The sequence below is a fragment of the Triturus cristatus genome, chromosome 1_1 (assembly GCF_964204655.1).
Source record: "Triturus cristatus chromosome 1_1, aTriCri1.1, whole genome shotgun sequence".
Lineage (NCBI taxonomy): Eukaryota > Metazoa > Chordata > Amphibia > Caudata > Salamandridae > Triturus > Triturus cristatus.
In genome coordinates this window covers 19,303,585-19,329,408 of record NC_140579.1, presented here as the reverse complement: position 1 = coordinate 19,329,408, position 25,824 = coordinate 19,303,585, and the positions used below count along the sequence as shown (strand labels likewise).

Here is a 25,824-nt window from a genome sequence, read left to right as displayed (position 1 = left end):
GGTAGAATGTTTTGACCGGAACCCTGACTGGTTTGGATGTAAAATATTTTTTTCTTCCAGGAAGCTCGTAAGTTGGTTATTAACAAACTTCTCTGTCAGTTTGGACATCACTGGAAGCAGGGAGAGGTAAGCAGGGAGTAAGTTGGATAGGGTGGTTGCGTCGGCAAGTGCCTTTTTCTGGAGAGGCTTGACAGCGGCCAGCTTCCAGTCGTTGGGGATATCAGCCGTGGCTAAAGATGAATTGATGATACCATTGATGATAGGATTCATTGCTACTACTAGGGTTTGTAGAACCAAAGGAGGGCATGGATCAAAGGGGGATCCAGATTTACTGGCAAGAATAGCCTTAAAGGTTTCATCAAAGGAAACAGGGACAAACGTTTCCATACAAGTTGGAAACTTCTCCCCCTCTGTTTTTTCTACATCTCCTGAAATAGAGGGCACTGGCGGGAAAATCCTCACGATGTCAAGGATTTTATTTTCAAAATAATCCGATATCTCATTGCAGAGATTTTGAGATGGAGGGATCTCTTGCAAAAGAACTGATGGATTCATAAAATCCTCTACAATCTTAAAAATTTCTTTTTGCCCTTGACCCGCCATGGAGATAGCCTGTGAATAATGTGCTTTCTTAGCTAACTTTATAGCTGCATGGTATTTTCTTCTAGCCCGTTTATAGGCATCGCGGGCAGTGACCTCATAGTTCCTACGCCACCTCCGTTCCAGTACTCTTAATTCTCCCAGTTCTGTTCTCAAGACAGATGAGAACCAGGGAGCCCTCCTCTTAGCTTTAATAGAACTTACAATCTTAGAGCCGGTAGGGTCTAACCGGTGACCTGCCGTGGTCATCCAATCACAAAAGTTTTGATTATCGGCAGAGGTATTGCCTGTTAGCACCGGTATGCTAGTTATAAGAGCATCTATCACATCCGGTCTACTGGATAATTTTTTCCAGTTCGGTTTGCGGATTGAATTAGGAGTTATGATATTATTTGTGACGGTGACCATAGTTCTATAATTTAGTGTAATATGAAAAGGAATAAAAAAATGATCGGTCCAGATCTGGGGGCAGGGTGTTTTAACTACAAGCCTAGTAGAGTTAGAGCAATTACAATCCAATAAGTGACCTGCTGAATGTGTGTGTTCATGATTCAAAAGAGTGAGTCCTAGTACATTGATGATGTCCATAAAGCACTCAACTCCTGGGTCTTTGGGGGAGTTGAGGTGCAGGTTTAAATCGCCCAATACTGTAAAATTGGAGAATCTGAGCGCTAAATCGCTTAGAACTTCTCCCACAGTTTCCAGAAACTCCTTTGGGGAACCCGGAGGGCGATAAATAAGGGCACCCGAGAAAGTAAATGAATCATGAATACCCAAGGTGAAGGCGAGCGCTTCCACTCCTTTAATGTCAGCCAGTTCATGGGAAGAACATTTTAAGGAGTTACGATAGATAATGGCAAGGCCCCCTCCCCTTTGTTCCGCGTCGAACGCCTTTTCCGCGTCTAGGGACAAGAGCAAATGCGGGTCATCTCAGTCCTGAACCTCCATGAGCCAATTGTGGGTCCTTCGCAGGTTCAGCTGGGTCAGGAAGCCCGTCTGGTCCTGGTGTACCTGACGAAGCCGCAAAGCAAGGATAGTCGCCAATATTTTCACCTCTATATTAAAGAGGGAGATGGGGCGATAGGAAGCACAGTCAGTGGTGAGTTTCCCCTGTTTGTGAAAAGGGATAATCATGGCCATTTGCAGGTCCAGGGGCAGGATCCCTCTTGGGAAGCATCCTGGAAAAGCTTCAGGAGGTGTGTGCCTAAAAGATCTGCGCACTTCCTATAAAGTTCTGCAGAGAGGCCGTTTAGGCCTGGGGTCTTCCCAGGGCGTAATCTGATTATAGCCATTTTGATTTTGTCCACCGTTATATCCGATTCTAGACCCTCCCTCCCATCATCATCTAATGACGGGGTATGAATGTCCTCCATATAGTCTAGTAAATCCGAGGGCGCACTCAGGTCTCGGGCTTCATAGAAGCTTTGGTAGTAGGGTGCGAACGTCTTTACTGCGTATCCTGCATCTGCGTTATTCCCTGGGAGTCCACCACACTTGCCACCCAGCAGGCTTCCACCTCTTAACGGCTAAAACATGCCAAGAGCTTTCCTGACTTGTCACCCACGTCATACAGCCTGTCTAAGTCGCCTGCGCCTTAGCCTCCTGCGTGGCTAGAGCCCTGTATTGATGCTGATCATCCGTTAACTGTCTCAGCACCTGCGGGCCTCTGCGTGCGAGGTGCCGCCTTTCCAGGGTAAGGATTTGGGCCTCTAATGTGGCGAGTTCTTCCTGGGCCTTCCTCTTTTCCCAGGCTATCCGGTTCTGGGCCCTATCTCGTAACACAGTTTTATATGCTTCCCACATCACAACGCCAGATTGCACCGAGCCCAGATTTTCGGCAAAGAAGACTTTGGTGTCAGCTTGGAGACTCTGGAGCTCCTCCTTATTCTGTAAGTCCCACGCCGACAGTCTACAGCCCCCTTGCCCAGTTCGGGACCTCTCCCCCACTCGAACATATAGGGGCGAGTGGTCAGACAGACCCCAGGCCATGTATTCCGCCTCATAGATGTCCTGAATAGTGGGAGCAACACATAATCTAGTCATGAATGGACACTGTGTGCCCCATAGTAGTGCGAGTACTGTCGATCCCCTGGATGCAAGTGTCTCCATACATCCACCAAACCCAGAGTGTCGGCCAGACGGGTTAACTGTGCAACCGGGGGGAATGGGCATGATCGGCCGACCGATCTATGGGGACATGTATTACGTCATAAAAGTCACCCACAATGATGTGTGTCGATTCCGTTGTCTCCAGTAATATGTCTGTCACCCCGTGTAGGGTCTTGGTCTGCAGTTCCAGCAGGGTGTAAACTGATAGGATGGTAATGTTCCTCCGTCCCCATGACCCTGTCACTCTCACATAGGTTCCCTGAGGATCTATCCATGTACGTTTTACTGTAAAAGGTGGTGACTTTTTAATCAGGATGACGACTCCCCTAGAGCCGGAGGTGTATCCCGCATGAGCCAGGACTGTATATGCCCCTGTGCAAGGAACCCGCATTTCGTGCCTTTGAGATGGGTTTCCTGCAGAAGCACCACATCCGGACAGATGCGCTATATGAATGACGACACCAACCCTCTTTTAATTTTGCCCCCAAGACCATTAACATTCCAGGTAAGCACTGTGAAGGGGCTAACCTTCGGACCCACCACAACCAAATCTGTGACTGTACCTCAACAAAAACATAATGAACCAGAAAAAACCTGGAACTGGTTGTAAACCCTTACTCCCATCTCCCCACCCCACCTCCCTCCTCCCCATGGACACACCACCTGCCAGGCGCTCGAGGATGTGCATAAGGGTGGCAGAGGTCTGTTGGCCACCCCAATCCCAACTTACACTACAAGTGCAAACTCCTGCAGCAACCCCAAGAGTTTCAAGAAAAGAACAGACCATGAATAAGGAAAGACAAAGCAATGGCTAAGGACCAAAATTGCAGGAAAGGGCAAGGGAAGAATATAGCAAGGAGAAGGAAAGCAGGAAAGAGAAAAAGAAAGGGCTATCCTGTGGAAATATGGATTTTCATGATCAGTTATGTCCCCTATCTTGGACCCCAACGGTTCTATATGCATGTTACAAGTACATGTATGTTCCCTCCAGTTCCAGTTTTTAAGACGCAAACACATGTGCGTCCACCGTCAACATGTCCTCTGTCAGATCTGCCATGAATGGGCTGGATATTCGATTCCTAAGTACAAAAGGCCACCGACTTTATATGGCTCAGTTACTCCATTTTGCAGTTCAGGCGAGTAGGCCCTGATTCTGCCATCAAGCTTTTCTCTGCTCTCTGCCTCTGACAGCTTCAGCTTGAGCTCGCATCTGTATCCATGAACTTTGTCCTACTCCCTGTGCGGCTAACGGTGCCTGCCTCGGCCGGTTTGCCTGCCTGCCAAAAACTATATTTCACCTTCGAGTTATCTGCTTCGCTCCTCAGCCGATGCATTCCTGTCTAGTAGTTTAGGTAAACATTTCCTTCAGCTACTGAGCAAAGGGCCTAGCTTCTCTGTCCTCATGCAAGTAATTCATAGCCCCGTTACCATGGAAAGTTTCTGCCCCTTACATCCCATTCAGACACTTAGACGCTTGTGCACGCACACACAGTCAGTATAGAATAGATTTTGTCCAAAAGTCCTTCCTTTGTGGATAACATAGTTCTTTAAACATAGGATGTTAGATATGATTTGGGATTAGGTTGACTTGACCCCCCAGACTTCTTGTCTCCACATGTAGAGCTAAATGTCAAGTCCCCTTCACCCCCTAGTTGCACGTCAATCACACGTCATGCTGCTGCGCGCGCATCTCTGCCAAGTATTATCTTATAGATCCACCTATATGTGACATCATAACCAATTATGTTTCTTTTTACTCCTCATTACGCCCATTTTAGGCTACGCATGTGAATTATTATCTTCCTTATCAATTGTTACGCCTCCCGCCTTTGTTTCATTGTAATGTATGTTCTATAAAAGCAATTTCTTGTCAATAAAGCATTGTACTTCACTTCCTGAACCCCCGTGGTGACGGAACATGGAGGCCACGACTCGAGTCGGCCATTTTGGAATAAAGCCCATTCAGAAACCTCTTATACCACGGATTCTGCCTCTTATTTTACTGAGCTATGTTTCCTACATTCCGTATCAAATTCAGTCCCGGTAATTAAATTATTTACCACAATCCAATGCCCAAGTCAGTGGCCATTCCTGGCCTCTTGCCTGTGATGTAATGGGGCTCTTCAGCCATTCCGCAGGACTAGTAGGTGGTGTATCGGGGATAATGTTCAATCAACAAACTCTGTCGTCGTAGTCTGGTTCCACGGCCAGTCTCATAGGCTCATAATCAGGAGTGCGAGTCAGGGGGGTCCCGCTGTGATGCCAAAGTTTCTGTCGCTGCATCTTGCTCCATTGCCACTATTTCAGCCACCAAGGAATGGAGAGATGGCCCCTATACACCCTCTTCTCTGGACGTATTGTCTCTAGTATCAGTCTCTGTACCTGGTTCAGGGTGGTCAGAGAGGCGGAGGGTGTGCGAGCCCGCTGAGAGGCGAGAGTCCGGTGAGCAAGGGCTATTCCGTCAGACCCTTCCAGCACCCCTCGATGTATATGGTGTTGCCTCCTGCAGACGGTCCTTCCGGTCCTTCCGGGGTTGCAGTGTTCTTTGAGGACTGGGAGTCCACGGAGCAGTCCCCGTTGATGTCTGGCTGCGGCACGATGGGGCCTCCGGTTGCTTCAGCACGGGCCTTTCCTCAATCCAGTGCCACGCTTCCTCCGGTGTTTGGAAGAAGTGGGTCCTCCCTATGAATAATACCTTCAGATTCGCGGGGAAGAGAAGCATATATTGAAACTTGTGTTCCCGAAGCTTTGCCTTCACCAACTCAAAGGTACGCCTTTGCTTCTGAAGCTCCCTGCTATAGTCTGGGATGATTATTATACGCGTGTTCTCGTGTTTGATATCTCCAATTTTCCTAGCCTCTCGGAGGATCATGTCTCTGTCTAGGAAGTTCAGAAAGCGAGCTATAACGGGACGTGGCTGTGCCCCCGGGGGTGGATGCGCCATCAGCGCCCTGTGCGCTCTTTCTATGATGAAACAAGTGGAGAATTTATCCTTCGGGAATGTGCGGAGGAGCCAAGAATGGAGAAAGTCCGACATGTTTGTCCCTTCAATTCCTTCTCTAAAGCCCACAAATCGAAGGTTGTTGCGCCTTGCCCTGTTTTCCACATCGCCGACGCGCCACTGAAGGTCTTTATTCGAGGACTGGAGATCTGCCATACCTTTGCGAAGATCCTGCAGGGTAACCTCAGCCTCATCCAGTCTGGACTCTGATCCCATTACCCTGGCCGCCAGGTTCCGTAGGTCCCGCCTAAGAAGTGTCACCTCCATGCCCACCTCTCCTATCTTCCCCTCTAGTGCCGTCCTGGAGGACTGGACCGACTGAAGGAGTGTTTCCGTGTTGGTGCGGGCAGCCGGTCGCTCCTGCGGAGGGGGGGTGTTAGAATCCGGGTTCTCTGGTTGGCACAGGTAGGTACCTGGGACAAGCAGGGAATCCCTTCTTCTAGTCAGGGTAAGGGGGTACACTCAAACAATAACCTCTGCTCACCCTCTAGGTAGCTTGGCGCGATCAGACAAGGCCTATCCCAGAGCGTTTAGGTTAAGCATTTGTGAACACACACACAGTAATCAAGTGACCCTCCACAAATGGACTCCACACTGGGTATATACCAAAAATAATTCTCAGGCTTAACACAAGACCAGAATAACGTTAAAATGGCCCACAATACTTAGTTGCAAAGAGTCCTTCAGGTTAGCGTTGGTTTAAATGTCTGTGCGCTTCGTTCCTATGTATATGCTTCGTACGCGGTTAAAAATAGGCTTGGGAACGGGTCTTACACACACCGGACGCGCTTCGGGAGGAAGCGGACACCCTACGGTGCGAGTGCACAGTACCTTAGTCTTTAGAGTTCGTCGCGAACACTTCACTGGAAACAAGCGCGCTGTACGGTGCGATGTCCTCCGGGGGCGGCGCGTACTACGGTACGTTGGACCTTGGGCGTGCGCGGCTTCAGGGGACGGTGCGAAGGTACGGCTCTCTTCTTCCAGGCGCGGTGTGCGTGTCGTACCGGGATCGCGGATCGTGACTTTGGAATTGCTGGCAACAGGCGAACAGTACGCTCCGTACAGAGGAGACGTACGCAACCACCATACGCACCGCAGCCTTTCCCAAAGCAGGGGATAGGCACGTATGCTGGCAGTACGGTCCGAAGGGGGGTGCAAGCGGGTACGAGTCAATGTCCTTTTCTCACGGTGCGAGTGACAGCTCATAGGGGCCTGTAAGTTGCGTTACTCAGACCAGGGTTACCTTCCTTTGTGGTGCGAACTACGGCTTGTAGAGGGGCCTCAGACGCTTGGTTCGGGCCGGACAGCGGGATATTGCAGGGGGTAGGCTGCGATCAGCGTGACGTACACAGCAGTTCGAGTTGAAGATGCGGGGAAAACGGTCCGTTTTCCGGGGCGATCTCACAGCGGTGAAGTCCACTGGTCCTGGGACTTTGTTCAGGGGGCAAGCTTACTCACAAGCCCTTGGAGATCTTTAGTACAAGTCAAATAAAAAGTTTCTTGGATCTTTTCTTCCTCTTCTTCAGCAGCAAGGCAACCACTGCAGGCCAATCCCCCAGGTCAGGAACAGTACTCCTCCATGCAGCTTTTCCAGTTCCTCCTCGTCGGACAGAGGTTTCTTCTTGGCAGGACAGGATCTAATTTCTTGGGAGCAGGGCTCCTACATTTATACAGAGATTCTTTTGTTCTTTCAGGCCAGGGGGGCCCTTGCCTAGTCCAGTCCGGTTTCTGAGCACTTTGTTTACGCGAGGCAGGCTTCTTCTTTCAGAGTGCAGGGCAGAGACATCAGACGCTCCACAGGAGGTGGAGCCAGCATTGTGGTGGCAGAGCACAGCCCTATTCAGAGTCCAGGTGTACTCCTCCCACCCATCTACTGTAAATCTCTCTATTCACCACCGGGCTGCCCCAGCCTATCTCTTGGAATCCCCCAGCCCTATCACTCACAGAAACCATGAACTACAAAAGGAGGGACAGAAGGGGCTATTTCCGCTCACAGAGGAGCGGGAGGTCCAGCAAGAAGAGATGCCCCAGGGATGCACTTTGTCAAAAAGGGTATTCCTGCTGTTCCTCAAAATGTGGAAGAAGAGGAAGAAGAGTCAAGGGAGAGGCTGGATCCAACTACATCCAATGTGTGTTTAGGAGTTGGTGAACCATTTGTTGGATAATAATGCCCTCACACACCCTTTCAGGTGTCATGCTTCATCATATGGGCTGCTCCTCGTCGGGCCGGCGGTGCAATGCCTAACGGGCTCCCTTAATAAGGGGCACTTTATCGGAGATCTTCAATCCAACTGCCGTATGGTGAAGTGCGGGTGCGGGGACCTAGGTGATATAGATGTGGCTGAGTGATGTAAAACAGGGTTGAGAGTGCCCACTGGGAATTAATTTTATTCTGGGGGCCTCCTTCCCTGATTAAAAACGTGAAGGTGTAGCACTCAACAGAGTATAATGTCTCATGCGTGAGTGGCCTATGTTATAATGGTCAACATGTTTCTCGCTGGGAGCTGTTACACTCGCGATTCTTCAGGACCTACGAAAAAAACTATCTACAACTGTAGAGAATTAAATATTAATAATATTCTCAATTGAATGGTATAAAGCGAGTCAGTAACTCCTAATTAAAATACCTGTTGGTGTCTGGTATTACCCTATTCAGTATCAGTCCAGACCACAACAGTACCCGGTGGGTGCAACATGAGCAACAATTCCTCATCAAGTAGAAGTTTTCCGTAGCTCATGCATTCCGATTAGACCTACCCTCACCACCGAGTCCGGCCCATATGATGAAGCATGACACCTGAAAGGGTGTGTGAGGGCATTAGTATCCAACAAATGGTTCACCAACTCCTAAACACACATTGGATGTAGTTGGATCCAGCCTCTCCCTTGACTCTTCTTCCTCTTCTTCCACATTTTGAGGAACAGCAGGAATACCCTTTTTGACAACTCACAGAAACCAGACAGCAGATACACATCAGCGCAGAGGCGGGCTAAAATGGTTAGACAAGCAAAGACCACCTTTCTAAAAGTGGTGTTTGCAAACGCAGAATATGAAAATACCCTTTGCTAAAAGATGTATTTTATTATGCTGAGTTCAGGCATACTAAACTCGAATTTCTACCATGTTCCCTGGGCCTGTTAGGATCATAGGATGGAACTATTCTAACAGCCCATTCTGGCCTATGGGGACAGGTAGCCTTGCAATAGTGAAAAACGAAAATGGCTGTAATTCACTATTAGGACATGCCACACACATCAGGGCATGTCCTACCTTATGCTTACAATGCACCCTGCCCTTGGGCCTACCATAGGGGTGACTAATATGAAGTTAAGGGAAGGTTTAGGGACTGGCAAGTGGGTGCACTTGCGCAGTCAGCATGACAGTACCAGACTGCACGCAGGTTCTGCAGTGGCAGACCTTAGACACATTTTACCAGGCCGCTTCTGTGGGTGGCACAACCAGTGCTGCAAGCCCACCAGCAGCAGTTGTATTTACAAGCCCTGGGCACACCTGGTGCACTTTACTGGGGTCTGACAGTAAACCAAATAAGCCAATCATGGAATCCAACCAACATATACATTTTAAATAGGGAGCACTTGCACTGTGGCACTGGTTGGCAGTGGCACAGTGCTCTAAGCGGCCAACACCAACAAAACACGAGGCACAACGACAAAAATGTGGAAGGGAGACCCACGCCAAGGTGCCAGGTCTAACAGGGGATGATGACCTTTGTATAACGATCCATTTTCCCCTGGCGTGGCGAATTCGGGTCATTGCCCATGTTCGGAGGTATAGTAATGAAGTGTGAAAGAGGATTATGCCAGGACCCGGGGTCAGGCGCTTCAATAGTAGAGGGGGGGAACCAGTTCTGCACATCCCTGTGTTGAACAACCTCCCAACGCATTTCCAGACTGCGGGGCACTGTAACGTCCTAACTGGGTGCAGTCCGCTCCCATCAAGGTATCATAGGGCCTCTCCGAACCAGCAGGGATCCGGGCCCTCCAGCTTATGAGGCAGGTCAGAGGCATTCCACAGCACCACCCGAGCAAGCACACAGGGGTCAAGACCAGCCAGGGCCACCGAGGTCAGAGCAGCGGAGGCGGCCCCCACTCCAATAAGCACCGGCCTCATGCCGGCTTCTCAGGGCCCACCCCGGTACAACAGGGCGGAGGGAGACGGCGACGGCCTTCCTTTCACTCAATCACATCCTGAGGCCCCAGCAGGCCCGCACAGCATGTCGCTGAGGCCACACTCCCTCATATGTTGCCAGAGCACGTTTCAGCCCAGCTCCTGTATCAGCTCAGAGGGAGGGGGGCGAAGGCACCGCCACAGAATGTTGAGGGTTCGCCTCGCAGGCCGCGGTCAATCAGGTCTCCACCGCAATCTGCTGCGCCGGGCCGGCCTATCGATCCCCCACTTTCAGTAATGCGACCCCCAGGCCTCACTACCGGACGGCGCAGCATCCCATTCCCACAACCGCCCGGCTCACCAGGGATCACAACTCAGGGAACCACTCATCAGTCCTCGCCACGGACCGCAGGCACCCAGCGGCAGGACACTCCTCCCTCGTTGAGCCAGTGTCCAGAAGCTCCACGTCCACGGGTGCGACGCAGACCTGCAGGGTCTGTCTGGCTCAGGGTAGGCGCAACCACGGCACACCCCCATCGAGGCTTAGGCGGCACGGAGGCCGGTAGTCCCCTGATCTCTGCCCTGGGACTTCGCGTATCGGTGGTGCAGCGCCGGATCAGGGAGCCCACCGGACCATTTTAGCTCCGTGCCAGCGCCATTTTGTCAGCATGGGTGCGGCGACTTCTCAGGACCTGTATGGGCGGCGTAGGGGGTCTAGAAGTCAACCGGATTCCCTCACGAGTGCTGCCGGGGTGTTAGCAACGCCTGGTGATCAAATGCAGGTGTTCTCCGAGCCTATGTACTCATACATGCCAACACTCCCGATTCAGGCGTGAGACTACCGATTTGAAGGCTAGTCTCCCGCCTCCCGATTCCTGCAAGCAAAAACCCGATTCCTCGGAGTTTCAGCTGACCGGGCTTGGTAATGTGTAACGTGCTAATTCTTCCAGCAATAGTCAGAATGGCGATGCAGGGGCTCTAGAAGGGGTGAAAACCAACAAAGCCCCATTAACAACCGAATGGTCTTTTAAACACCTGTGAAGTACTGGGGGGGAGGGGTGCTGTGTGTGTGCCCAGAAGCTGTTTCAGCCCGGGCTGACGGAGGAGGGTGTATGCACTGACCGCAATCTGCCAGGCCAGTGCACAACTCTTGCATCCCTCTCTTTCTCTGCCTGACATTGTGCTCCATGCTTCTGAAAGGTGATAAAAAAAAACACGTGAATTTGCTTTTAAATGTCCGATTTCTGCAGCAGCCACTTCCAAGGCCCATACATGACAGAAACCCGATTGAAGGCCCCATTCTCCCGATTTTTTTTTATTTTTTATTTAAATCTCCCACTTTGCTCTTCTGAAATGTTGGCATGTATGATGTACTGAACAGATTTTCATCAACCTAAAAACAAACACACTTTCTGACTAAAGTTCTACTTTCATGTGAAGTTTGTTGAAGGCCATTTGGACTGAAGATGAGAGCAAAATGTCTCCTGGAAGCTAAAATTTCGGCCCTGCAGTAATTTTTTTTCCACTCCACGGATCTTCACGTAATTTCTCATGCGAATCTTACCTGACTGAGTTAGTAGATTGCTAAATTTCATACGAATCTGTCCATCTGGTCAAACGTTATAGGCAAATCAAAAAATGCCTTTTCAATGAAGAGTGCGGATTATGTCTAACGGTGTCATTTGAGACAATGAGTGATGTCAGCAATCATGTCATTTACTTTGTCCTGGGGATGCAATATATGAGGTCATAAGCAGAGCCTAACAGGTGCAAGTTATAGTTAATTCGCCTAACTATAACTGGCCAATTTCAGTGTGTTTTTGCTTTTAAAACATTTATTCTTATCTCCTTTACACCCCTACCTATAATGTTACTTTAACCCTTGGTTTTCTCAGTGACTTTGTGTTTTTTTAACATAAGCTAAGATCTTAGGGGCATATGTACTTCCCTATTGGAAAGAGGTGTGGCGCAGCGGCCAGGGTGCCTGACTCCGGACCACGGGGTTCACGGTTCGATTGCGGTGGCAGGTTAGCCCAGCACCATGTGACTCTGGGCAATAGCTCGCTTAATCTTCCAGACGGCCCCCAGCGCCTGGACACCTCTCCGGAGGTGGCTGTGCGCTTCACAAATGCTGGTATTTCATTTCATATTTCATAAATATGGTGCAGCCCTGCGTTTCCAAAGTGATGAAGCGTGTCGTTAGCCTTCTTGGCTTAACGACCCGCTTTGCCACTTTCTTCTAAATATGCCCCTTAGTACCATACCTAATTATAACATTACTGCAACCTTTTTTCAATCGATTTCTGTGTTTTTTAAAATTATATTCAAAGCTGGGCATGTGTGCAACGGAGGGTTTTGCTGCAGGGCAGGGCATCCAGAAAGGTCCTTCACCCAACATCTTTCATGCCCAACCTTTAGCGTGGTCCTGAGCCCAATCACTGCGGGCCCATTTACCAATGGGTGCCCAATCCCCACCAATGTAAGAAAGTGAGTTATCATTTGTGTCTTTCCTAAGTAATAAGTCTGCAACCTTCCATCTACTGGGAACCAAGTGCTCTGTTGTGCTCTCTCTGATAGTGAGACAGAGCAATCCCAGGCCTACTCAGGGGAGGTGGTGTGGACTAGTACCCGGTCTGCAGGAACACAACAAACACATGATAAATCACAGCCAAGTCAGTGCTTTACTTATAAAAAAGGAAAAGCACTTTATTATGTACACACATATTAACTTTAAAATATTTACAAGAGTGACAGTGGAAATACCTGTGGTGGCACTCTCCTAACAGTCCACACCCCTAGGGAGCCCTGAACCTGACGGCGCAAGATTACCAGCTTGGGTTATTTCTAAAACACCATACTCACCTGGGCCCATAAACATTCATACAATAAGCTGGCAATCCTGCACATCGGTTCCTAGATTTTATCTGCCTTGATTTTAATTTTACCTGTACCTTTTCTTACCAAATTTTAATACTTTAGAGTTTAATTTCCTCTGGCTGACGGATCAGGTTTTTAGAATAATAGGCCTAAATATAACATTTAATCTTAATTCAGATGAGTCGGGAGCGTTTTAAAAACTTTATCTATGTAATATTTTGTGAGTCAAATACCAATACATATCGGTTAACAACTTTTCAAGAAGGAACATAATGATCAAAGAAAAAACCTTTAAAGACTTTGTAAAATTCTTAGACATTGGTGCCTGGGAAGGATGAGAAAAGGAAACGGTACATGGACATACCACACAGATTTATATTTACCTAGAATGGTGCGAGGACCAACCCCTGGCCAAGGGCTGGAAAAGAAAGGGCTCCCGACTAATCAGGAGCCACAGGTCAGGACAGGTGCAGGACAGGACAGGTAACCTCCACTAAGTGCAATGCCAGCGTCACACCCCTCTCTGGTGCTACACTCGTTCCCCTCTAGACAGACAGATTCTTCTACCTCGATCAGCCCTCTGAGCTCCGTGACATCCACGATCTCCTTCAGCACACGTTGGGTCAGTGACAGGTCTGTGACAAGTCGGACAAACATATTTACAAGCTGGCGATAAAAAATTATTGCCGCTTTTGCGGCCGTTTCGGTCGAAAAGAAACGATAATTTTATCGCCTAATTAGCAAGGCCATGCTAACGCGTGAAACCTTGCATTAGCGTGGGGATTCCTAACGCCCAGCTTTGCATCTCTAATGAGATGCAAAGTGGGCGCTCCTGACCTAACTTGACAGGAGAAATGTCGCTAAGCGACATTTCTCCTATCATCAAGCACCACGCTATGAAGCATAGCGGCAGGAAAAGTAGCGATAACCCCTGTTATCGCTACTTTCCTTACGCCTGCTTCAGGACTGACTTAGCCATGATATCCTACGGAGGGTGGATATCATGGCTAAGTTTGTGAGGCCCTATCAGCAAGCTAACGCCACGTTAGGATTTTTATCGCTTTTGAGATAAGCGTTGCAAATAGCACGCTATCTCAGCGATAAAAATCCACGCTAGCCGGCGATAATTATCCTAGCGCTAAGTGCGCTTAGCAATAATTATCGCCGGTTGTTGCTGATATGCCCCTAACTGTCTAAGCCTACCTTAGTTAAACCAAATTTCAGTGTATTTACCTCCCTCCAATGTTTCAATATTCGTGTATTCCCTGATTTTGATTGGTCAGTGGGATGGGGAGAGGTCATCACACCATTTTTTTTTTTTTTTGTTTAAACATTTTTTTATTATTTTCGTACCAACATCCCAATACAATTCCCACAAGAGCCCCAGCACCCCACCGAAGAGGAGAGGTCATCACACCATACTAATATGAAGTCATCTTCTTAGGTTTAATGTGCAAATCTCACCCATAATTTACTTTCCCAAGCTTTTATTGCTCCCAGCAACATTCATATTACTTTTAATACAATGTAATTTTATTTTATACACATCTTCTTCCCCTCGTCGGGTCAAGAGGTAAAGTTCTCAGGCGCATCACTGGTGAGATGGGAATTGGCAGAAATTCAATGCCACCGCTCGAGGTCTTGCAGTGTTCCCAGCACATGCGCAGAAGGTTTTCAAAATGGCGATTCAAGTCACCCTTCAGGCCCGAATACGAGCTATTAATAAAGTCAATGAAGGACACATTAGAATACAGAAATAAATGAATGCACTGTATACCACTTAATTCTACTCTAATCCCATTACTTTCTTTTAACTATTGCATTAACAGTTAAGCAAGACATGCGAAGTTTAGTTTGAGCAGAAGCATATGCATTAGCATGTGAGGTTTGAAGCAGCCATTTTAAGCTCTACTGCGCAGCTGCAAGAAATTCCCACCAGAAGCAAAAGTCGTCATACTACGTAGATGTAGTAGACGCATGTGCAAAAAGGTTCCCACGTTTTCGGAAGCCATTTTAAGACACTCCGATTACTTGTTAATAAAGCACATTGGAAAGCTTCCCCTAGATACAGAAATGTCGTGTAATACATTTATTAGTAAATACAAACATGTTGGTTAATAAATTACATGTAATTTTGAGAGGATTGAATACAAGCAAGTTTCTTTAAATATGAAACCTTGCTCCATCAAACCCCAAGACCACGTTACCCCCCACATATACTAGACACAATATAAGGGGGTTTTAGTTATTAAATGGCAGACCTATTGGTTTGGTCAGGTGTCACCACATTCATAAAAGCAGAAGGAGATCATAACAAACCAATGCAAAACCTCACGATCAAGTCATTACGATCACATTCATGAGAACTTGTAATGACTCAGTGTTAACCTGGTGATAATGAACAAAAACATTCTGCGGCACACATAGATGGAGGATTGTGCAGGAAGTTGACCCTTTCTGCACAAAAACAATCCTCCTTACAACTCAGGCACCCTTGCACCATGGGGCAAGGGTGCCTGCGTTGGCACTAGGCAGCCAAAAGGTCACCAGCGCAGGGGGAGGGCAGGAACACACACTCCATGACTAACTCCAGGCCAAGGTTTTTGAAGAACAATATTACTTTAGTTACTTTTATTTGTAGGAACCAAGTTGAACACAGTTACAGACTTTTCACTTGCAATACTTTCAAGTCGTTATTGGCAAGATGTTTGTATAGCTTCAAACAATACTTTACATGCACAAAATAATTTTCAAGGTCAGAAAGATACTTTGTATCCAGGATCAACACTCAATACAGGGAGAAACCAATGCAATCCTACGGTAGGAAAGTCAGGTGAGTAACTTACAGGTAAGTAAACGGCTTTGAGATTCAGTCTCTGAGGTTTTGATCAACACTGAGCAAGAGTCGGGCCAAGGTAAGTTCTGCACCACCAGCGGCACCGGGGGGCGGGTGCAGAGGTCACTGGGCCCAATGTTATCCCATGGAGGATGGGGACACCTCGAAGAGGCACCGGTTGTTAGTAAGTACCTGGGGTTCAGGGACACGAGCCCTGGGGGTTGAGGTCTGCACTGGAGGGGCCACCAAGTAACACCAAGGCTGCATCACCAGTGGCACAGGGGCGGCCGGGTGCAGAGTGCTAAGGAGGAGTCGGGGACGCATAGAAATCAATAAAGATCCTTAGTCAGAGACACAGGTTGCAGGTTCAGTCCAGAAGACAGGCAGAAAGATTCCAACAACTGGAGAGGTAAGTTGGATAGTTGGGGGATGTCGGGACACCATCAGTTGGGCACTCCTAGGCCTGTGGGCCGAGGGTGCAGTTGTGTCTTTTGGCATCGGGTTTCTCTCATCGAATCCTATTGTGGTTTGGGGGGACTCTTCAAGTTGAGGCTGCAGGCATCGTGAGAAAGTTTGGGAGAGGTCGTCCAACACTTGATCCAAGGTCAAGATTGCCAGGGGGACCTTGCTGGATAGTTGGCCCAATGGAACTGGGCGACGGGTGCAGAGTGGTGAGGACTGCGCGGTTCCAAGAGGCACTGGAGTTCTAGGGCTTGTGTTAGACTAAAATAGTGTTTGATCAAACTGAACCCCCAGGTAAGCGTGGCTGGTACACTTGTGATTTCACTGTCAGAGATGTGCTGCGGCAACATTTTGTAGATTTGGGACTCACTATCATAATATGGGATTTACTTGAATTTATAAAGAGATCCGGAGAGGTCATAAATTCTTCAATGGAAAGCAGTAAACATTTTAAAACGAAAAGGTGTACAAGCGAACAGGACTGTATCTATGGCGGATAACATTGCCGGAACGGGCCCAGTGCCTACTCAGGGTAAATCCGTAGCGTTCTGGAGTAAGACCATCTCAGGGCAGTTGATATAATAAGTGAACAGAGCGGGGGTAAGGATGCACCTTTGTCTAACCCATCTCTCTACCTCCAAAGCTGGCATTGCATTGAACATTCAAGCAATATCTGGAGGACATGTCCATATGCAGTTCCCTTAAAAAAAGACAATGTCCACATTCGCCCCAGTCAGCATCAGGAAGTCCCAAAATGTGTCCCGCTTGACAAATTCAAATGCGGATGTGAGAGCCATGAAAGCCATGTGCAAACTTCCTCGCTTAGTTACTACATATTTATTAATGATATAAAAATGGAGGTCAGACATTAATCCAGAGTGCTTTGACCAGGTGTAAAGCCATATTGCAGGTCTGAAAGAATCTATAGTCATCCGCCCAGGACGAAAGCCTGGCTAGGACCACCCGGCCAATCACTTTGACAACTGAGTCAAAGAGCGATATTGATCTATACCATCGAGGATCACCCTTGTCCCCCTTTTTTATGAGTAGGAATCAAGATAGACTGAGCCTAGGAGCTTGAGAGGTCCTTTCTAACTGCAGCGTTAAGAACCTGAGTGACTTAAGGGGCCCAAACCAAGGCCATCTGTGCCAGGCGCCTTGTTCTTCGCTAGACAACAAGGGCATCAGAAACTTCCTCAAGTGAGAAAACAATATGTGAGACCTCGTCCGATAACCCTGGGACCAGCTCGGAGGCGGGAGTACAACCGCAGCTATAAGCCCCCTTAAAAAGATTAACCCACATATAAGGTGAGCTGTTGGAGCATACAGTGTGCCCGGCATCATGCGCAAACTAAGGACGATTAACAATTTACTAGAAGAGAGTACTCTGAGAGAATGTACAGGCTTGTTGTGTGTCTATTTATAACCGTATATAGATTTCCCGATTTATGCCCTTATATAGGTACAATTCCCATTGCCCTTATTTAGGCATAGAAATCCAGCCCTTATTTAGGCATTGTCCATGCCAACCAAATACAGGCATGGTCACCTACATCCGTCCATCCACGTCACAACGAGTTCTTGGATAACCAGACTCTTAAGCCTTTAGGACTTCCCCTTGCTTGGTTTATTGATTTCTCCAAGAATTCATTTATTATTCATGAACATCTATTCCTTAGGGGTTCATTCATGACGTTCCTCTGACCAACTTTTGCGTCAATACTGGCATTCCTAAACACCTTCAAGGTATAAATATACCTTCACTTACCATGGCAAACCACGGTACGGTTTGGCTGCATACTTGCACGGCTAGACTACGTGGCTCACCACGGCAAGTTCGGAAGGAGATCGAGTCCCCGTCTGACGTACTGACCAGACGCTGTCATCCTCCTCGCAGAGAATCCAGCTCCAGTGTTTCTGACTCCCGTTGCGGGGTGTTAGATATCCAGTCCCGGAAAGAGATTCCACCTCTCTCATTCTAAGGTATAAGAGCAGACTAGAACCTAGAGAAACTTTTGGCAACTCTTGGCAATACTAAAATATAGCTAGCTATACTTTAGAAAACAGCACCTACTTCATACCTCGTACTACACTTAGGTCAGGTACACTGGGGTAGAACTACTTAGAAGCACCAGATGAGTATTCACATTTTTAGCCGGTGTTATTTATGTATGTATTTTTATGAATGTATGTCATAGCTACAAACCATGCTATTGCAGTATTATTTAATCATACTGCTAACGCTGTACGTATTATACTTCGCATCCTGTCTTATGATTGTAGCAGTTCATATCTCTTGCATGAGAAATAAGACTGTTCAATAAACCCTTTTTATTGAAATGCCCATCTCTCTATTTCTGTGCAACTCTGTAGAAACGAAGCATGCACGATTGACTGAGTGAAACTGTTATCTATTGTTTCCACGATTGTGAGACGTGTTCCGATTCTAAGGGAAACATAGTTGTCATGTTTATGCGGTTGTCAGAAACTAATCCCTTCTTGTTCATTGGAGAAGTTTCTAGTGACCTCTGAGTTAGCTGGCACACACAAGTAATTAAGTTTAATGTACTTGATAGAGACATACTGACCTCAGTCCTATGTCAAATCTATCGTGTATGTTATTGAAATGCACAGAGCCTATCAGGGATATAGGAACTACACTACAGGCTGAGAGGAGTTGGTGCCACGCCTCCACTCAGGGTTCTTTTCCTTTCCTTGATGGCCCTTCGATAGGCTTGTCAGCAGGTTGCAACCTGGCTTCTGTCCCAGTAATGTGATCTTAGAGCTGTCTCTAAATCTCTACTGACCTTAAGGCACCTACCATCAAACCACCTAGGGTAAAGGGGAGGTAGGCTTGAAGCTTTACTATTTAGAGTGGAGTTCACTTTGCAAGGTTGGTAACTTTAGAGGTGGTCCTGACCTCTCTAGGGCACCACATGCAGAATGTACAAATTATAACTAGCTCACTCAAGGGCTTATTGGGCTCTCCAGCCAGGCCCCCAGGTGATCAGAGGTCAGTGGTTCATAGAGGGTTCCCTGGTCCCACACACAACATTAATTTTTAATTGGGTGCTGTGGGAGGTAGGCGGAGAGCCCTCATGCCCCTGTATTCCCTGTTGGCTCCACTCATGCTGAGTGAGAGTTGGCATCTTTCCCTTATGCCCTACAATTGCTTTCCCAGGATGTGGAGATCATTGTTTTCCTTCAGTCTCCTATCACCAGGTTTTTTGGCAACGGCAGATAGGAAAACATTTATTACGCTGTCCACCCCAAATAGGGCAGACATGCTAATGTCCTTCCTCCAATGGCCGTACTTTGTTGCCTTCTTGGAGTAAGAATACTTACAGTCTGTCCATCTCTAACTGAGGTGAGAGGACTCAGAGTTTTGTCAACAGGAGACTCCACATTTGCAATGGAGTATCCTGCCCACCAAACTCTTAATGAGGTCCTAAGTGTAAGAAGTTTGCACACACAACCAAGCACCAACTAGATGTGTCCTGTCCCCGGGGGAATGATGGTGTGAAGACAGTCTGACCACTCCCTTTAGTGTTCTACACCGGGAACAGAAGACACTGTTCATCTGTGAGCGCACCCAGGGGAGTGGGGGTGTGGAAAATATAATAAGAAGCAGCCTACTGGTACTTTGTGGTCTGAATGGATTTCCTTTTGATGTGCTATCTGGATACGTCTCTGGGAGAGTCTTGGGGAAGAAGTCAGTGAAGCGGCACTTGTGGTGGTCTATAAGAAAATAGCAGACAAGGTGTGAGCAACACAATGATGTACCTGCTGCCACTGACACACCGTCACTCACGTCACTGATATTCCACAATCACATATAGCCAATCACTCACATGTATTGTATGGCTGTTTAAATGGATCGCAGGGTTATAAATGGAGTTTTGGATTCACTTCAAATTACACCTAATATTTCCCATTCTCAGATCACTTTGATGGAAGCCTGTTTTAAAATTCACATTGCTCTCTTCTACACTCTCAGTCCAAAGTTTTGAGTCATGGCTCACTGGAGTACTAAACCTGTGAATGCGCCCTTAACCATTCACGTTCAAAGTTCTGAATCTCACCGATCACTCGATCGCAAAGTCTTTATGTAATTCGCCATGATTAGTTTGCGTATAACCACAATCCTGCAATTACAGGATTTTAGTACTCTTAGTATGCACCATCCTTAGTTTGCATGAGTCAGATTTGCATGATTGAAATTAGTGATCACAATCATGAGGTTGCATGATTCAAATTCTGGGTGCCAATCACAAAAGATGCGCTCACTCGAGCGCAGATCTGCTATGTGGTTTAGTGATTAGTAATTATGTCCTGTTATCATACGCGTGTGTGGATGCATATGCCGCGTTGCCACTAAGCTGACTGTTGTTTCTGTTACTTTTGTTTTTCAGGTCCGGGCAGGGACCGACGCGATGGTCGTGCCAGATGGGGAAGATGCGGCAATCAAGAAAGGAGCGCAGGAATATGAGGTAAGTTGCAATCTACACGCTCTTCGGAATCCGCAAGGGGTGCTCGAAGGATTCCCATCTTCTGTTGAGGCAAGATTGCCTCGCAGGGTGGGGTCGCGAAGGCATCGCTTATAAGCCCTCGTATCCAAGATGGCCGCTTAGACTTGGAAGTCGCACACAGTCTCGCAGTTAGCCTAAAAAAACATAGGGCCTCATTTACAAGGCTATTGCGCCTCCAGTACGTCACTTTTTTTGATGCACCGGTGACGCTGTGTGCCTGCCCATCATTGCAAGGCCACGTAAAGTCACCCTGCATGACTTTTCATGGCTATGTAAATATGGGCCCCTTTCACACATTACTCTACATGAAAGGGGCGTTCTATGGGAGTTGCTGTGGATGTTCCCAAGCAACAACCATGGAACACGACACATTCCTAGATTTATAAAGTTTTGTAAAGCAAGGAAACGTCAGAATACTACACCTCCTCAGCGGGGGTGTACGAGTGGCACAACAAGGAGAAACAATTTTATTTTGCTTAGTTTTTTCCTTTTTCTATGCGTGCTGCATTCTGCAGCACACATAGAAAGTGGAAAATGCAATCGATGATTGTTTTTGTAGAGGAAGGTGTACCGTCCTGCACAAAAATAATCATCCCCGCAATGCAGGCACCCTTGCAACATGACGTAAGGTTGCCTGCGCTGGGGTATGGCAGCCAATTGTTCACCAGTGCAGGGAAAAGGACACGGATGCATGGTATTGTTGTTAATATGACACATCCGTGTGGTTTTAAAAGGATGTATGATGTTACAACGCATGCTTTTACAACGCATGCTGTTACAACGAATTTTTTACAACGCAAATGCTGTGACAACGCAAGTCTTTACAACGCAAGTCTTTACATCGACTTGCAGTAGATGGCGTGCTAACATTAAAAAAGGGTAATTTACTATTCTAACTCCAGTCCACGTTGCAGTAGGGAAGGTGTTTGGATAGTAAACTACACTATTTTTAATGTTAGCACGCCATCTAGTGCAAGTCGATGTAAAGACTTGCGTTGTAATGGCATGCGTTGTCACAGCATTTGCGTTGTAACAGTTTCGTTGTAATGGCAGTGCGTTGTAAAAGTTGCGTTGTAATGGTTGTTCACCGTTTTAAAATGACACAGCTCGGCACAGCAAAATGGCTTGCGGCACCGCACTCAGAGTTTTGAAATGGTGACAGGCCCAGGTGTCCTTATGCATGTGTTGTCTGTACGTGCCCGTGACAGTTGCACCCCTGAAAGACCTCAGCGTCGGCGGTTGTCCTGGTTTTGATAGGTGTTGATGGTGGAAGCATTGTAAGAGTGTGGGACCATGAAGATTGCGAGCTGGCTTCCAAGATCTCTCCTTTGGTCCAAACTCTTTGCAATCTATCAGGTTGTCCCCTAATCAGCTTAGAGTTCAGTATTTGCTATACCTCGTTCTCTAATTCTCCTTCGACTTCAATGGGTTTGGGAGGATGTTTCAGTGGGGTACTGGCAGGACAGGGGTGAATGAGGAACGTATGGAGCACTGGATGTACGTGCCCCTTGGCAGGTAAATCTAGGTGCTTTGCCACAGGGTTAATCACTTTAACTATGCCGTATGGGCTTATGTATATGGGTTTCAATTTACGGTGTTCTTTTAAGGCTAAGTCTCTTGTGGCTAGCCACACCTTATCTCCAACTTGATATGGAGGCTCATGAGAGTGTTTCCCATCAGCACACTGTTTACTGTTGTGCTGTTCTTTTTCTAGGTGTCTTTTTGCCTCCTGTAAAACGTGACAAAGGTGTTTGTGGTGTTCTTGTATGGAAGAATAGGTAGTTGTGGCTGGCCACTTGAATGGCAATGTGTTAGGGTGAAACTCATTTAAGCAATAAAAGGGGGAGCACGTTAGTGTGGTGTGGTCTGTGTTGTTGTAGGCAAATTTTGCCTGCCATAGGCGTGTATTCCAGTCTTCCCCCTGTTGTAGTGCTAAACACCTAAGGTATTGCTCTATTGTTTGGTTTAGTCGCTCAGTTTTTCCATCAGTCTAAGGGTGGTAACTAGTAGACAACCTAGCATCAATATGCATGGATTCACAAAGTCTGTGTCAAAAATGTGATGTAAATTGTGATCGCCATTTAATCTCACTATGTGTTGTAGGAACACGTTTGCTAACTCTGCCAAACTTAGTAGTTATGGTACAGGGATAAAGTGCCCCACCTTGGTTAGATGATCTACCACCACAATGATAACTGTGTTACATTTACTAGGAGGCATCTGTACGATGAAGTCCATTGAGATTGTACGCCAGGGATTCGGGTGCACTGGAATTGGTCGTATTACACCCCCTATGTTGGAAGTGGGGGTCCTAGGCACTCACCGCCGCCATTAAATGCGGGAGGCAGGAGTCCCTGACCAACACCGATGTTGCCAGGTGTGGAATCCGGACCCCTCGTTTCAATGTTAGGCTAAGTAAGGACACCATCTGAGATCACCCCCTTAGTAGCTTGGCATGAGCAGCCAGGCTTATCTCCAAGGCACAGCAACCCACTGATGTCACCACAAATAGACTCCACACAAGTTTTTATAAAACGAGTATAATTGTTATACAAGAAGATATACGATATGACCACACGATACAAAACCAGCATATAAGAATGGGTAGTATTCTTTCCGGTGGGTTGGTAGGTTCTAATCCCAACCACCGCTTCTAACCAACAGTTACGTTTACTTCTAACCGTTCCCAAAAGGTTAAGCAGGTCGTATTGCTAGAATCACACACGTTGCAAAAGAAATACTGCAATGCGTAACGGTATTCCCCCGCACTACACACTAGAGAAACAATGCCATATACATAGTGCCACAATCATGTACTTTGCAACAGAAGGAATAATGTAATGCGTATCACCACCAACATGCCCTGTGCAAGGAAGAAACAAAGCGATGCGTCACGCTACAATCATGTACTTATGCAATGGAAAAACAATGCAAGGCACCACGTAATAACCCTGGACTGTGCGATGAAATAATGCAATGCGCCACGTTACAATCATGTACTCTTCAAGGGAAAGTTAACGCAGTGCGTGGCGTACCTAGCGTGTAGTTCGTCAGGCACCAATAAGATCAGGCGTCATACGGCAGTTCGATAGCAGCAGTAATGCAAAGTGTAATACGACAGTTTAGGTACTCTGTTAACAGTGCGCCCAATCCTGGATCAATGATGACACAAAAGTACCACTTCTCACTCCGGCCCCTGTACTGTCCTTCCTTGGGCCAGCACGGGCCTAGATCCGAGCCGAAGCAACAGGCTTGCGTAGCTGACAGAAGCGAGAGGCCGAGAGAGTGTCTCTCCGGGCCCGCACCCCACCCCAGGTGGTGATCCACGTTACCTGGGGGGGCGCGACCCCACTCTCCTCTTCTACTTCAGCGACTTGGGCCTTGATTCAGAACTCTCTCAGGTGGGCACAGTGAGGTCGGGCCGGCGGCTCCGCTCCTCCGAGGCTGACGGTCCGGGCCGCTGCTGAGTTCCTCCGAGGGCACGATGTCCTGGCCCTCCTTCCGGTGGTCTCAGTCGACAACGAGACTCGCCCTCAGCACTGTGGAGACCTACTTCGATTCCAGTGGACACAATACCCAGGCACTCCTCACCAGTGCCTGTGTTTGCACCACGACACGCACTCTGCGCGTCCGAGACTCGCCTCTTCTCTGGTGCACACAATGACAAGGCACTCTTCACCAACGCCCTGGCTGCACCTCGACACGCACCCTGCGCGTCCGAGACTCACATCTCGCTCCTTTTGTAAATGTAAATGTAAATGTAGTGCATTTATATAGCGCACCGCACACCCCCGAAAGGGTCTCTCAGGCGCTGTACACATACCGCTGTGGAACCCTTCCTGGCCTTTCCCTGTGAAGTGCCCACTCCTGGGCACCCCCAAGGTGAAGCCAGGCATCCTAGCGCTTTTGGGGCCGTTGTGGAGATTAAGCAAGCTATTGCCCAGAGTTGCAGAGTGGGACCCATGATTAGAATAGGCACCGAGGCGAGAATCATCGGGTCCGGGGAAATTGAGCCCAAGACCCGCCGAGGCGGGAATTGAACCCTGGTCCGGGCCAGACCTCTGCATCAGGGTCTGCCGCTCTAACCATTGAGCCACACTTCTCCACTTTTGGTGCACACAACGACCAAGCGCTCCTCACCAACGCCTTGGCTGCACCGCAACACACACCATGCGCGTCCGAGCTTCACTCCCTCGCTCGGTGCCCACAACAACCAGGCGCTCCTCACCAACGCCTCGGCTGCACCACGACACACTCCTTGCACGTCGACGACTCAGTTTACTCCCATGTGCCCACGATCACAAATGCAAAAACAACAGTTGTTGGACAGAATACAGAACAATGTCATACATTCACCCCAGTATAGAGATCTGGGCCTAAATCCATAGTTTTTTTGCTCATTCCAGTTTGAACCCAGCCATATGCAAATCAGTCTTGACCCTGTGCCTCATGGGAACAGTGCAACCCGAACTGCCAAGCCAGGTCCTCCTGGACTGGAAACAAGTATCCTAGGACCGGGTTCGGGGTTTCACCCCTCTTCAGCCAAGATAGCTTGATTCCAGTGGCATGGAGAGCACGGGACACACGTCTGAGCATACCCGACCCACTCGGGTTGACAAATGCAAAAACAACAGTTGATGGACAGAATGCAGAACAATGTCATACATTCACCCCAGTACAGAGATCTGGGCCTAAATCCATCGTTTTTTTGCTCACCATGCCATTCCAGTTTGAACCCAGCCATATGCAAATCAGTCTTGACCCTGTGCCTCATGCGAACAGTCCAGCCCGAACTGCCAAACCAGGTCCTCCCTGGACTGGAAACAAGTATCCTAGGACTGCTTTCGGGGTTTCACCCCTCTTCAGCCAAGATAGCTTGATTCAAGTGGCACAGTGAGCCCAGGACCCACGTCTGAGCATACCCGTCCCACTCGGTCACAAGGCATGACTTCTGAGGGTCTCAAGCTGCAAAGGCACGCACACACCGCGTTGCTTGTAACGTCTCCGGAAACTTTTATGTTCCTGTGTTTCCAAACAGGGAGCCAGCTCACCTCGGGCCCTTGGGGTTCCGGACACAGCACAAAGCACAGTCCTGTTCAAGAAGGGGGACACACCACCCACTGCAATGTCCCTTCAGTCTCTTCCTTGGTAAAAGCTACAAACTGAAGGTCAGCCCAGATCTCGACGCAAGGGTCAGTCCTATCCAGCAGTCTCTTCAGCAACTTCTTCCTTGGCAGAGGTTCTTCTTGACCATGGAAAAGGTCAGAGCCTCTGCAAACTC

The 25,824-nt window shown here is 48.0% G+C and overlaps 1 protein-coding gene across 1 annotated transcript in view; it reads left to right on the top strand.

Moving 5' to 3' along the window:
* LOC146869167 (uncharacterized) overlaps positions 1 to 25,824 on the top strand; it is a 140,068-nt gene that overhangs the window by 90,808 nt on the left and 23,436 nt on the right. The window contains exon 4 of the mRNA XM_085653441.1: positions 20,427 to 20,504. Within this exon, the coding sequence (XP_085509567.1) occupies positions 20,427 to 20,504 (78 nt within the window). The remainder of the gene's footprint in view (positions 1 to 20,426; positions 20,505 to 25,824) is intronic.